General features: G+C 46.3%; 1 protein-coding gene across 10 annotated transcripts in view; it reads right to left on the bottom strand.

The window, feature by feature from the left end:
- The window catches only part of LOC139578112 (tight junction protein ZO-1-like), a 168,793-nt gene extending 159,705 nt beyond the window's left edge, over positions 1–9,088 (bottom strand). For all 10 annotated transcript variants that reach the window (XM_071405332.1, XM_071405336.1, XM_071405337.1 and 7 more), the window contains exon 1: positions 8,556–9,088. In XM_071405332.1, coding sequence (XP_071261433.1) covers positions 8,556–8,707 — 152 coding nt within the window. In that variant the 5' untranslated portion in view covers positions 8,708–9,088. The remainder of the gene's footprint in view (positions 1–8,555) is intronic.
- Between the last annotated feature and the right edge of the window lie 6,686 nt (positions 9,089–15,774).

Raw genomic sequence — 15,774 nt, 5'->3', positions numbered from 1 at the left:
TGAAATGATCAGTTGACATGACAACCACAATGTTGTTGACTGACTGACAACTTTCGTTGCGAAGAAATGTTTGATTAAAGATGTTTGATCCTACAATGGTCGGTCTTTAACTTAATCAAGATTTATTTTTTAAAATCAATATCCTCACTAGTCAGAAGGAGGGTGGAAGGTTGGTTGGTATTTGAGTCATTTTAGCAGTCTTATTTCAATCCAGAGCCATGCATTTAATACATCATCTAGATATATGAACCTGTTCCATTAGGTCAAAGGTACTGCATGACTTGTGTTTAGTTTTTGTACTGAGCAGCCCTCTCTGCCAGGTCTCCCCTGTGAGATGTCTTCTGACCTGGTTAAATACAAAACAAATGTGTTTACTGTCCGGCCTGTGGGCGGAGCAAGTTGTAGCAGGTGCGTCCACCTGTCCTCAGCTTGACCTCAGTGATGATGTAACCGATGGCCACCGGAGAAGACGCTCTGACGCTATAATTTATTCAGCAGCAGACCACCTTAAATGACGAGGAGGAAGGACAAAGGTTGTATAAGGTTTTATTCTGAGCCAGAATGGTCCAGTTTAGCCCCGTGTTTCCCAAAAGGAGGGTCGGGACCCACTGGTGGGACGCAGCCAATTTCTACTAGGTCACAGCATACAACTGGATGATAGAAGGAAAATTGTACTTTTGTTTTATTCAGCGTCAGGGCCACAGGAATTTGTTTTAATTTAGCCAAGGCGACAGAGCAATTGTTTTTATTGACCTATAGCCTACGGCCTGGTCTGTAACAGTACTGGTAGGTAGGTAACCTATAGCCTGGTCTGTAACAGTACTGGTAGGTAGGTAACCTATAGCCTGGTCTGTAACAGTACTGGTAGGTAGGTAACATATAGCCTGGTCTGTAACAGTACTGGTAGGTAGGTAACCTATAGCCTGGTCTGTAACAGTACTGGTAGGTAGGTAACCTATAGCCTGGTCTGTAACAGTACTGGTAGGTAGGTAACCTATAGCCTGGTCTGTAACAGTACTGGTAGGTAGGTAACCTATAGCCTGGTCTGTAACAGTACTGGTAGGTAGGTAACCTATAGCCTGGTCTGTAACAGTACTGGTAGGTAGGTAACCTATAGTCTACGGCCTGGTCTGTAACAGTACTGGTAGGTAGGTAACCTATAGCCTGGTCTGTAACAGTACTGGTAGCTAGGTAACCTATAGTCTACGGCCTGGTCTGTAACAGTACTGGTAGGTAGGTAACCTATAGTCTACGGCCTGGTCTGTAACAGTACTGGTAGGTAGGTAACCTATAGTCTACGGCCTGGTCTGTAACAGTACTGGTAGGTAGGTAACCTATAGCCTACGGCCTGGTCTGTAACAGTACTGGTAGGTAGGTAACCTATAGCCTGGTCTGTAACAGTACTGGTAGGTAGGTAACCTATAGCCTGGTCTGTAACAGTACTGGTAGGTAGGTAACCTATAGCCTGGTCTGTAACAGTACTGGTAGCTAGGTAACCTATAGTCTACGGCCTGGTCTGTAACAGTACTGGTAGGTAGGTAACCTATAGCCTACGGCCTGGTCTGTAACAGTACTGGTAGGTAGGTAACCTATAGCCTGGTCTGTAACAGTACTGGTAGGTAGGTAACCTATAGCCTAGTCTGTAACAGTACTGGTAGGTAGGTAACATATAGCCTGGTCTGTAACAGTACTGGTAGGTAGATCCCCCTGTTCCTCTCCTCTCTGTACCAGATCTCTCTGTTCCTCTCTGTACCAGATCCCTCTGTTCTTCTCCTCTCTGTCCCGGGGGAATAATTAGGCTAATAAGAGTATGACTAAGGAATGTGATTAACTAAACAGGCCTAGAGATAAAGAGCTGCTGCATTTGATCAGAGCAACAACAGGCTGACAGACTGCCCTGACCCCTGAACCCTGCTGCCGGGGATTCAGGAGCACATCACCATGGTGGTTGGTCCCTGCCTACCTGACCCCTGAACCCTGCTGCCGGGGATACAGGAGCACATCACCATGGTTGGTTGGTCCCTGCCTACCTGACCCCTGAACCCTGCTGCCGGGGATACAGGAGCACACCACCATGGTGGTTGGTCCCTGCCTACCTGACCCCTGAACCCTGCTGCCGGGGATACAGGAGCACATCACCATGGTGGTTGGTCCCTGCCTACCTGACCCCTGAACCCTGCTGCCGGGGATACAGGAGCACATCACCATGGTGGTTGGTCCCTGCCTACCTGACCCCTGAACCCTGCTGCTGGGGATACAGGAGCACATCACCATGGTTGGTTGGTACCATAAAAATATAAATACTCCTAAGTTCTAGCAATTGTATTTCTATGGTTGGTCCCTGCCTACCTGCCTACCTGACCCCTGCCGTATGGGGATACAAGAGAGCAATCGATCCCAAATCGGTCCCTTCATTGTTTGCATGTCTGAATGGTCCGGATAGGTACAAGCACTGAGCAGTGTAGTCAAAGACCGCACAGTGTGAAGATGGGCAGAAACTGCTTCTCCAATCGAAATCCCAGATCACACTTGTAGGCGATGTCATGGCGACGTTAGCTAGCATAGCTCATGCGCAGAAACACGTCATCTGGTCTAAGCGGTCGTGTCGGGCCCAAATGTCAAATGTAAAGCACTCCTTCGATGTAAAAGTTGTTGTTGACAAAAATGAAAACGCGTCAGCTTGTCACTTTCACGAAGTTGTAGTAATAACAGGTTCAGCTACTTAGACATTGGCTCCAATCTATAGGGCGTGCCTTTAATCTATAGGGCGTGCCTTTAATCTGTAGGGCGTGCCTTTAATCTATAGGGCGTGCCTTTAATCTGTAGGGCGTGCCTTTAATCTGTAGGGCGTGCCTTTAATCTATAGGGCGTGCCTTTAATCTGTAGGGCGTGCCTTTAATCTATAGGGCGTGCCTTTAATCTGTAGGGCGTGCCTTTAATCTGTAGGGCGTGCCTTTAATCTATAGGGCGTGCCTTTAATCTATAGGGCGTGCCTTTAATCTATAGGGCGTGCCTTTAATCTGTAGGGCGTGCCTTTAATCTGTAGGGCGTGCCTTTAATCTGTAGGGCGTGCCTTTAATCTGTAGGGCGTGCCTTTTATCTATAGGGCGTGCCTTTAATCTATAGGGCGTGCCTTTAATCTATAGGGCGTGCCTTTAATCTATAGGGCGTGCCTTTAATCTGTAGGGCGTGCCTTTAATCTATAGGGCGTGCCTTTAATCTGTAGGGCGTGCCTTTAATCTGTAGGGCGTGCCTTTAATCTATAGGGCGTGCCTTTAATCTGTAGGGCGTGCCTTTAATCTGTAGGGCGTGCCTTTAATCTATAGGGCGATCTATAGGGCATGCCTTTAATCTGTAGGGCGTGCCTTTAATCTGTAGGACGTGCCTTTAATCTATCGGGCGTGCCTTTAATCTGTAGGGCGTGCCTTTAATCTGTAGGGCGTGCCTTTAATCTGTAGGGCGTGCCTTTAATCTGTAGGGCGTGCCTTTAATCTATAGGGCGTGCCTTTAATCTATAGGGCGTGCCTTTAATCTATAGGGCGTGCCTTTAATCTGTAGGGCGTGCCTTTAATCTATAGGGCGTGCCTTTAATCTATAGGGCGTGCCTTTAATCTATAGGGCGTGCCTTTAATCTGTAGGGCGTGCCTTTAATCTGTAGGGCGTGCCTTTAATCTATAGGGCGTGCTTAATCTATAGGGCGTGCCTTTAATCTGTAGGGCGTGCCATTAATCTGTAGGGCGTGCCTTTAATCTATAGGGCGTGCCTTTAATCTGTAGGGCGTGCCTTTAATCTATAGGGCGTGCCTTTAATCTATAGGGCGTGCCTTTAATCTATAGGGCGTGCCTTTAATCTGTAGGGCGTGCCTTTAATCTGTAGGGCGTGCCTTTAATCTGTAGGGCGTGCCTTTAATCTATAGGGCGTGCCTTTAATCTATAGGGCGTGCCTTTAATCTATAGGGCGTGCCTTTAATCTGTAGGGCGTGCCTTTAATCTATAGGGCGTGCTTAATCTATAGGGCGTGCCTTTAATCTGTAGGGCGTGCCATTAATCTGTAGGGCGTGCCTTTAATCTATAGGGCGTGCCTTTAATCTATAGGGCGTGCCTTTAATCTATAGGGCGTGCCTTTAATCTATAGGGCGTGCCTTTAATCTATAGGGCGTGCCTTTAATCTGTAGGGCGTGCCTTTAATCTATAGGGCGTGCTTAATCTATAGGGCGTGCCTTTAATCTGTAGGGCGTGCCATTAATCTGTAGGGCGTGCCATTAATCTGTAGAGCGTGCTTAATCTATAGGGCGTGCCTTTAATCTGTAGGGCGTACCTTTAATCTGTAGGGCGTGCCTTTAATCTGTAGGGCGTGCCTTTAATCTATAGGGCGTGCCTTTAATCTACAGGGCGTGCCTTTAATCTACAGGTCATGCCTATAGGTCTATAGGTCATGTCTATAGGTCAGCTACTGAAGACATTGGCTCGAATCTAAATTGCGCCTTAAGAATTCGAGAAAATTAACAACTAAGGATTTTTTTTTTTTTTTTACTTATCCCACTGACTTTCCAAACCCTACAGCCTGGTCTGTCGAGTCTGCTTCGAGACGCGATGGTGCACCTCTGGGTGTGAAAACGCTGTGATGTAGTGGTAAAGATTCCACCATGTTGATTCTACCTTACAGGTCTGCAAACATTGAAGGGTTAGAACCAATGGGACTCACAGGGATCAAACATTGAAGGGTTAGAACCAAAGGGACTCGTAGGGATCAAACATTGAAGGGTTAGGACCAACAGGACTCGTAGGGATCAAACATTGAAGGGTTAGGACCAACGGGACTCGTAGGGATCAAACATTGAAGGGTTAGGACCAACGGGACTCGTAGGGATCAAACATTGAAGGGTTAGGACCAACGGGACTCGTAGGTATCAAACATTGAAGGGTTAGAACCAACGGGACTCGTAGGGATCAAACATTGAAGGGTTAGGACCAACGGGACTCGTAGGTATCAAACATTGAAGGGTTAGAACCAACGGGACTCGTAGGGATCAAACATTGAAGGGTTAGAACCAACGGGACTCGTAGGGATCAAACTGCGATCGGCCCCGCATGGTTGTCGGTCCTATAGAAATTGAATGACAAGAACGGGGTTTCTCCATTCATATGCTGTGGTCTGGGTGCCCATTCTAGGAATTGTATTTCTATGGTTGGCCCCTGCATGGAATGTGGTGACATTCATCCCTCTCTGGTTACTGGAGTAGGGGGTTTCATGGATAGAAACATCGTTACTAGAATGGACATTCCCATTCGAGTCAATGCAGAACATTGAGTGGAATGAGTGGAAGTACTGGGTTTACAAGAGCAAGATGCGAGGAGGTTGAATAAGACCCGATGGTAACAGTACAACACCATACAATGACGTGAAGGAGATAGGACAAGACAAGCCTCAGTCAGAGCAGATCAGATTTCCTAATATTAATTCATACAGAACATGAGATGTGGCGAGGCAGATGTTAGTACAACCCCATACAATGACGTGAAGGAGATAGGATGACATCTTCTAGCACCCTTACTATTAACGAACACAGAAAATGAAGATCAGAGAGCCTCCCCACTGTTAGACCGGCTTAGACCTGCACTGAGATCAGAGAGCCTCCCCACTGTTAGACCGGCTTAGACCTGCACTGAGATCAGAGAGCCTTCCCCACTGTTAAGACGGGCTTAAATACAATGTTATTTTCTATTCTATTTGAAACTATTCTGTTCTATTCAGTTTTAATATGAGTTGAGTGTTGATAAAGACATAAGCCTAACCAATATGGAGCCATGCCAAAGTGTCGCAGCTTTACTGGGGGGAACATTTATCTCCCACTGTATGCCGTTGTTTTGTCAGACAGAGACTAACAAAAGCAACGTGCCGATGAGTTTATCGACTGAAAAATTAACCGTCTTGCTTTCTTTTCAACGGGATAGTAATCTTGTTGTAAGCACATAAACCCTTCTCTCTCTCCCTCTCTCTCCACAGCTACAGACTACAGAGATTTTCTGCTTACCGCAACAGTGAGTGACATTTATAAGACGGATAGTTTTTCTGGGTCTGTAGGAGTGATGAATCAGATTACACGGACGGTACCGTGTAATCAGTACCCCTTGTCTGCGATGCTTTATATGTAAATATAATAAAACTTCACGGGACAGGACGGGACAGGACAGGACAGGAGGATCAGGGCCGTAGTCCTAAAGCATCTCAGAGTAGGACTCCCGAATGGCGCAGCGGTCTAAGGCACTGCTAGAGGTGTCACTACAGAGCCTGGTTCGATTCCATGGCTGTATCACAACCGGCCGTGATTGGGAGTCCCATAGGGCGGCGCACAATCGGCCCAGCGTCGTCCGGGTTTGGCCGAGGGTGGTAGGCCGCCATTGTAAATAAGAATTTGTTCTTAACTGACTTGTCTAGTTAAATAAAGGACATTGTGTGCTGATCTAGGATCAGATCCCCCCCCCCCTGACCATGTAATCTTATGCATTATGATTTAAAAGGCAAAAAGGATCCTAGATCAGCACTCCTCTACTGTGAGATGCTTTTCTACAGGCCCTGGAGATAGAATCACACATAATGCTTTAATTATGCATACAAAGAAATACATGAAAGCCGTTTGATTTGAAATGGAGGGCAAGAAACAAGAAGGCACGACCACACAGAGAAGAGTATGAATGTTTTAATGAAGATGTAGATGAGAAGGGGTCCTATGTTGTCCCAAATGGCACCCTATTCCCTATGTAGTGCACTACTCTGGGTCAAACGTAGTGCACTACTCTGGGTCAAACGTAGTGCACTACTCTGGGTCAAACGTAGTGCACTACTCTGGGTCAAACGTAGTGCACTACTCTGGGTCAAACGTAGTGCCCTACGTAGGGAATAGGGTGCCATTTGGGATACACAGGATAGGTTGTTAAAGGCCTGCTGATCTGCTGCACTTCACAGTTTTACAACGGACAAGAAAAACAGGACAGGAAAATATATTTTTTCCATTTTAAATCTTTATTAATGAATTACTTACATTTACTGTAATTTACAAAGGGAGTTATTGATGATTTAACACAGGACTGTATGCAATTGGTTAGATAATGAAAGTGTATATGAGAAAGTAGCTGAACTGTCAGTGAATTTAAGAAGCATAGATTCAAGCATGAGGTTACAGAGGAGCAGAAGGTTACAGAGGAGCAGAAGGTTACAGAGGAGCAGAAGCATGAGGTTCCAGAGGAGCAGAAGGTTCCAGAGGAGCAGAAGGTTCCAGAGGAGCAGAAGGTTACAGAGGAGCAGAAGGTTCCAGAGGAGCAGAAGCATGAGGTTACAGAGGAGCAGAAGCATGAGGTTCCAGAGGAGCAGAAGCATGAGGTTACAGAGGAGCAGAAGGTTACAGAGGAGCAGAAGCATGAGGTTACAGAGGAGCAGAAGGTTACTGAGGAGCAGAAGCATGAGGTTCCAGAGGAGCAAAAGCATGAGGTTACAGAGGAGCAGAAGGTTACAGAGGAGCAGAAGGTTCCAGAGGAGCAGAAGCATGAGGTTACAGAGGAGCAGAAGGTTACAGAGGAGCAGAAGCATGAGGTTACAGAGGAGCAGAAGGTTCCAGAGGAGCAGAAGGTTACAGAGGAGCAGAAGCATGAGGTTACAGAGGAGCAGAAGGTTACAGAGGAGCAGAAGGTTCCAGAGGAGCAGAAGGTTACAGAGGAGCAGAAGCATGAGGTTCCAGAGGAGCAGAAGGTTACAGAGGAGCAGAAGCATGAGGTTACAGAGGAGCAGAAGCATGAGGTTACAGAGGAGCAGAAGCATGAGGTTACAGAGGAGCAGAAGGTTACAGAGGAGCAGAAGGTTACAGAGGAGCAGAAGGTTACAGAGGAGCAGAAGGTTACAGAGGAGCAGAAGCATGAGGTTACAGAGGAGCATAAATAACAATGACAAGCCTATAACGAAATACACTCAACTTGGATTGCTTTATTGTATAAAAAAACGCTATAAAACACTGGCTCCTTGATAGCCTATCGCCCACCCCTAGTGAACACGTTAATGCACGCGCCCACGGAAACAAACAAACAAACACACATACACGCACGCAAACTCAGGGCATGCGGAATTTACCTAGTTTACGGCATATCGACTAGCCCTACAGTAGGCTGTTTTAGCCTAATGATTGTAACACGGTGCATAGAGAGAGAGAGAGAGAAAGAGAGGGGGCAGGCTGGCTGCGGTAGATAAAGTCACTGGATGGTTCTGAAATATATATCAGAGTGAAACAAACACAAAATGCTCATCTTGCAGATGTAGTCTGCTCAAGCTACCGTATCTACCTCATAACGGGTTTATCTTGGTTTTCTTCTTCTACCATGACCCTCTTGTTATAAAAGGATGTGCGGGAGGCGACAGCTTGGCGCGTTGCCGGATTCCCCTCTCTATAGTATCCCCTCCTGATCTACTCAGCTCAACCTGAACTGCCTGGCTGGCGGCATCCCATAATGATTCTGAATCATCCGCAGCAGCAGGCAGCAGAAGCACTAAGTCATATTCATACTCACCACAACGATTTCCTGGGAGGAAGATGATGTTCTTTGTTGTAGGAGGTCACCCCCAGAGCCAGCTGCATAACAGTAATATATTTCTGGTAATTCACCATGGTATTGTCCACCGCTACTAAGAATCCAACCCAAAGAAAAACATAGGTAATCATATATTCGTAGTAGTTTATTCCCTGGCAGCGTCTGCCTTCACTGCGTCTTCCTTGTTCAGCAGCATCTCAACGCCATTTCCATTAGCGGCGAAGGACTGACAGGGGAAACACTCCCCGAGGAACTGAGAGAAAGGTGCCATACCGCGACTAAGAGCCATGTCTGCAATAACAGTATCAAGACTACACTCCTCTAATCGTATTAGCTCTCAGAATAGATCGCCAATCCATTCGATTTTTAGTCAGGATTTAAACATTATTTTTTCTTTACTCCTTCCTTCCTTTCTCCGGGGCTTTGCTGGAAAACAGTCTGTGAAAAACGGTCTGTACTGCTGCGTTGGTTCAAGCGTCCGTGCGTGAGGTAGGGCAGAGTGTGTTGGCTATGTGTAGTCAGAAAGAGGCACAGAGAGGGGAGGGGAGTGGAGTATTTGAAAAGGACCAATTAATAATACATTTTGAGGTATTGTTGCATTTACTAATGCGGTCAAACATCGGCGCTACATCGAAACCTTATATCCTACTGCCCTACTCCATTGTGTAAAAACCTATTTGATTCTATTGTTCTTGTCATGGACTGTAGTCTACGACGTGTTGGTGATTGGGGAAGCTACTCTGAAAACAGTTACTACACACTGGATGAAGCTAAACTACACTAAAGCTACTCTTACTTTTAAAAAAGTAGTTCGCTACCTCCAAAACTACTTAGTGATAAATTCTGGTATCTACAATAAATCTGAAATACCATACACCACAAATTGCAAAAAACAGATCATTCTGGTGTCAGATGTTAGCTGAATGTGTAATCAAGTGAGATTAGGCATGTCTGATGCCTGATATTCTTGCCTACTTCACCTATATTTTCTGTTCTTTTTACAAAAAATTAAGTAGTGTGTAGTTCCAGTAGTTAGCTGCACCACTACATGGTAAAACAGTAGTGTGTAGTTCCAGTAGTTAGCTACACCGCTACATGGTAAAACAGTAGTGTGTAGTTCCAGTAGTTAGCTACACCGCTACATGGTAAAACAGTAGTGTGTAGTTCCAGTAGTTAGCTGCTCCGCTACATGGTAAAACAGTAGTGTGTAGTTCCAATAGTTAGCTACACCGCTACCTGGTAAAACAGTAGTGTGTAGTTCCAGTAGTTAGCTGCACCGCTACATGGTAAAACAGTAGTGTGTTGATCCAGTTAGCTACACCGCTACATGGTAAAACAGTAGTGTGTAGTTCCAGTAGTTAGCTACACCGCTACATGGTAAAACAGTAGTGTGTAGTTCCAGTAGTTAGCTGCACCGCTACATGGTAAAACAGTAGTGTGTAGTTCCAGTAGTTAGCTACACCGCTACATGGTAAAACAGTAGTGTGTAGTTCCAGTAGTTAGCTACACCGCTACCTGGTAAAACAGTAGTGTGTAGTTCCAGTAGTTAGCTGCACCGCTACATGGTAAAACAGTAGTGTGTAGTTCCAGTAGTTAGCTACACCGCTACATGGTAAAACAGTAGTGTGTAGTTCCAGTAGTTAGCTACACCGCTACATGGTAAAACAGTAGTGTGTAGTTCCAGTAGTTAGCTACACCGCTACATGGTAAAACAGTAGTGTGTAGTTCCAGTAGTTAGCTACACCGCTACATGGTAAAACAGTAGTGTGTAGTTCCAGTAGTTAGCTACACCGCTACATGGTAAAACAGTAGTGTGTAGTTCCAGTAGTTAGCTACACCGCTACATGGTAAACAGTAGTGTGTAGTTCCAGTAGTTAGCTGCACCGCTACATGGTGAAACAGTAGTGTGTAGTTCCAGTAGTTAGCTACACCGCTACATGGTAAAACACACAGCATGATGCTGCCACCACCGTCCTTCACAGTAGGGATGGTGCCAGGTTTCCTCCAGACGTGAAGCTTGCCATTCAGGCCAAAGAGTTCAATCTTGGTTTCATCAGAACAGAGAATATTTTTTCTCATGGTCTGAGAGTCCTCTAGGTCCCTTTTGGAAAACTCCAAGCGGGCTGTCCTGTGCCTTTTACTGAGGAGTGGCTTCCGTCTGGCCACTCTACCATAAAGGCCTGATTGGTGGAGTGCTGCAGAGATGGTTGTCCTTCTGGAAGGTTTTCCCATCTCTACAGCGGAACTCTGAAGGTCTGTCAGAGTGACCATTGGGTTCTTAGTCACCTCCCTGACCAAGGACCATCTCCCCCAATTGCTCAGTTTGGCCAGGTGGCCAGCTCTAGGAGGAGTCTTAGTGGTTCCAAACGTCTTCCATTTAAGATAGATGGAGGCCACTGTGTTCTTGGGGACCTTCAATGCGGCAGAAATGTTTTGGTACCTTTCCTCAGAGCTGTGCCTTGACACAATCCTGTTTCTGAGCTCTATCAAATCAAATCAAAGTTTATTTGTCACGTGCGCCGAATACAACAGGTGTAGACCTTACAGTGAAATGCTTACTTACAGGCTCTAAACAATAGTGCAAAAAAGGTATTAGGTGAACAATAGGTAAGTAAAAAAATAAAACAACAGTAAAAAGTCAGACTATATACAGTAGCGAGACTATAAAAGTAGCGAGTCTACATACAGACACCGGTTAGTCAGGCTGATTGAGGTAGTATGTACATGTAGATATGGTTAAAGTGACTATGCATATATGATGAACAGAGAGTAGCAGTAGCGTAAAAGAGGGGTTGGCGGGTGGTGGGTGGGACACAATGCAGATAGCCCGGTTAGCCAATGTGCGGGAGCACTGGTTGGTGGGCCCAATTGAGGTAGTATGTACATGAGTGTATAGTTATAGTGACTATGCATATATGATAAACAGAGAGTAGCAGCAATTCCTTCGACCTCATGGCTTGGTTTTTGCTCTGACATGCACTGTCAACTGTGGGAGCTTATACGGACAGGTGTGTGCCTTTCCAAATCATGTCCAATCAATTGAATTTACCACAGGTGAACTCCAATCAAGTTGTAGAAACATCTCAAGGATGATCATTGGAAACAGGATGCAACCTGAGCTCAATTTTGAGTCTCATAGCAAAGGGTCTGAATACTTATGTAAATAAGGTATTTCTGTTTTACATTTTTTAATAAATTAGCAAAATATTCTACAATCGATTTTTCGCTTTGTCATTATTGGGTGTTGTGTGTAGATTGATGAGGGAAAAACAGTTATTTAATCAATTTCAGAATAAGGCTGTCATGTAACAATATGTGGATAAGGGGAAGGGGTCTGAATACTTTCCGAAAGTATGTGCCAATTTCTTCATGCTCCAATTGCATTCTGTCCCCTAGCAACACTTTTTAAACTTTTGGTGCCAGTGAGAATGACATAAGTAGGTAGTCAAGACGACTAGCTTAATTGAGCCTCCGCTATGTATACCTCACTAGGTCAAGATATTTAAGCCTCCATATATCCACTAATTCCAATATATCCATGACATTCATGATTTCCTTAAGTGCATAGTTTGTAGTGTGATTTTCTTTACGGTCCATTGAGGTATTTTAAACCGTATTATAATCTCCCACCATAATAATATAGTCTTGTATTGTAGGCTTGATAAATTATTATATTTATATATACTTTTTTAAAGCGTGGATCATCATTATTTGGACCGTATAGATTAATGAGCCAAATCTGTTTATGGTCCAATAACATATTGTCACACCCTGATCTGTTTCACCTGTCTTTGTGATTGTCTCCACCCCCCCTCCAGGTGTCATCCATCTTCCCTGTTATTCCCTGTGTATTTATACCAGGGTTCTCTGTTTGTCTGTTGCCAGTTCGTCTTGTTTATCAAGTCAACCAACATTTTTGTTCTCAGCTCCTGCTGTTCCCCAGTCTCTCTTTTCTTGTCCTCCTGGTTTTGACCCTTGCCTGTTCTGACCATGAGCCCGCCCACCTCACCACTCTGCCTGCCTGCCGTCCTGTACCTTTGCCCCTGTTGCTGTAATAAACATTGTTACTTCGACACAGTCTGAATCTGGGTCTTACCTTATCCTGATACTACGAACTGGCCATGACTGACCCAGCAGACCCGGGCCAGCTGCGCTACGCCATCTCTTCCCAAGGAGCCACCATCGGGAGGCACGAGGAACTGCTTCATGGCCTTAAAGGAGGGGGTCCAAACGTTGGCTGAATGGCATGACCGGGCATTGAACAGTTTGCTGGAGCAATTCCGCGGGTTGTCTGGGAAGCAGCCTACCACGGTGGTAATCCCACAGCCCCTCAGTAAACCAGCTGCTAGCAGCGCCGTCTCATCGGCCACTGCACCTTCTCGGGAGTCCCGTTTACCCCCCCCCCCCCCCCCCCCCCCCGTGTTTACGGACATATTCAATCTCTTGCTATCCCACTCTGATGTCCCCACATGCTTCAAGATTTCCACCATTGTTCCTGAAGCCAAGAAAGCGAAGGAAACTGAACTAAATGACTATCGTCCCGTAGCACTCACTACTGTCATCATGAAGTACTTTGAGAGACTAGTCAACGATCATAGCACCTCCACCTTACCTGACACCCTATGACCCACTTCAATTTGCATACAGCCCCAATAGATTCAGAGACGATGCAATCTCCATTGCACTGCACACTGCCCTATCCTATCTGGACAAGAGGAATACCTATGTAAGAATGTTGTTCATTGATTATAGCTCAGCCTTCAACACCACAGTACCCTCCAAGCTCATCATTAAGCTTGGGGCCCTGGGTCTTTACCCCGCCCTGTGCAACTGGATCCTGGACTTCCTGAAGGACCGCCCCCAGGTGTTGAAGGTAGGAAACAACACCTCCACTTTGCTGATCCTCAACACAGGGGCCCCTCAAGGGTGCATGCTCAGCCCCCTCCTGTTCTCCCTGTTCACCCATGACTGCATGGCCACGCATGCCTCAAACTCAGAGAGCACGCCCCTATCCACATCGACGGGGCCGCAGTGGAGAAGGTGAAAAGCTTCAAGTTCCTCGGCGTACACATCAACGACGATCTGAAATGGTCCACCCACACAGACAGTGTGGTGAAGAAGGTGCAACAGCGTCTCTTCAAACTCAGGAGACTGAAGAAATTTGGCTTGGCCCGTAAGACCCTCACAAACTTTTACAGATGCACCATTGAGAGCCACCTGTCGGGCTGTATCACCGCCTGGTATGGCAATTGCACTGATCGCAACCACAGAGCTCTCCAGAGGGTGGTGCAGTCTGCCCTACGCATCACCGGGGGCACACTGCAGATCCGGGATCGAACCCGGATCTGTAGCAATGCCTCTAGCACTGCGATGTAGTGCCTTAGACCGCTGCGCCACTCGAGAGGCCCCTCACGATGTTATTAGATAGTAACACTATTAAAAGGTGTTTAAAGCGGAAATCCTTATTTGAAACAATAACAAAATGTCCTCCCCGCCACAGTTTTTGTAAACAGCTGAGGGATGAGGCTGGAGAAATACAACCACTCTCAAATCCATAGACTACGCTATGCATGCAAGGACTGACTATTCATCCTATCAAAAGTATAGTTTAAACCATGTTTTTAGTGTGTTTGTTTATATTTACTTTGTTTACAAACAGAGTAAATGTGGAAAACATTTGATTTCCATCCTCTCTCCTTTCGAGTCCATTCCACTCCACGCCACCCCTCTCCTCTCCACCACTCCACTCCTCCACCCCTCTCTTCTCCACCCTTTCACCCCACTCGTCACCACCCTTCTACCCCTCTCCTCTCTACCACTCCACCCCACTCCACTCCTCTCCACCACTCCACCCCACTCCACTCCTCTCCACCACTCCACTTCTCTCCTATCCACCACTCCACTCCTCTCCACCACTTCTCTCTTCTCTCCTATCCCCTCCCCTCCTCTCTCCTCTCCTCTCCGGTCTCCTCCCCTACCCTCTCCTCTATCTCCTCTTCTCTCCTCCATCCTCTCCTCCTTTCCTCTCTTCTCCTCCCATCTCTCCTCTCCTCTCCCTTCTGCCCTATCATTATCCTTGTCACATGTGAACCCTGCTGACACCTTTAATCACACAGACAGATGCACATATACTGTATATAGACAGTATGAAGTCATTATTCTCTGTAAGTATATAGGACAGCCAGAACTGCCCTCTTTCTTGTGTCCTTAGATTTACACACACACACACACACACACACACACACACACACACACACACACACACACACACACACACACACACACACACACACACACGAGAGGGCGGACAGAACGGCCCTCTTTCGCATGTTCTTATTCCCTCTGACTCTCTTCCTGTCCACTGTCTTCTGCTTAACAGAAACCCTATGAACTGGTTGGTAGGACTCGCGAGGCTGCGTCCCAAATAGCATCATCCTATTCCCCCTCTATGGGCCCCAGTCAAAAGTAGTGCACTATATAGGAAATAGGGCATCATTTTGAACATGGGAGGACAGAAAGGAGATGAGGCTGGAGGTCTCTGTCCCAAATGGCACCCTGTTCCCTATATAATGCACTACCCATAGGGCTCTGGTCAAAAGTAGTGCACAATGTAGGGAATGGGGCGCCATTTTGAACATGGGAGGACAGAGACTAGAGGAGACGAGGCTGGACCTGAGCCCTGCAAACCACTACAGGGACGTGTCCCAAATGGCACCCTGTTCCCTATATAATGCACTACCCATAGGGCTCTGGTCAAAAGTAGTGCACTATGTAGGGAATAGGGTGCCATTTAGGACCCGATCCACTGCTGCTGAAAGGACATGATGTGATTTATTACTTTTGCACCAAACAGAGAGAGAAGTTTACAGAGAAAGTCCTCTCCACTGCACCAAGAGAAGCCCAGAGCACAGAGGGGACAATACCCTGCACACTCACTGAATGCTTTGGATGTATGTGGACACACACACACACACACACACACACACACACACACACACACACACACACACACACACACACACACACACACACACACACACACACTGTCGTACTATGCTTGTGAGTACTTTTTGGGGACCAACAACTGATTCTCATTCAAAAGCCTATTTTCCCTATCCATAAACCTAAACCTAAGCCTAAACCTAACCCCTAAGGTTAAACCTAACCCCTAAGCCTAAACCTAAGCCTAAACCTAACC

The sequence above is a fragment of the Salvelinus alpinus genome, chromosome 6, assembly GCF_045679555.1.
Source record: "Salvelinus alpinus chromosome 6, SLU_Salpinus.1, whole genome shotgun sequence".
Lineage (NCBI taxonomy): Eukaryota > Metazoa > Chordata > Actinopteri > Salmoniformes > Salmonidae > Salvelinus > Salvelinus alpinus.
The sequence above is the reverse complement of the archived record's forward strand: the minus strand, read 5'-3'. Positions and strand labels throughout refer to the sequence as shown.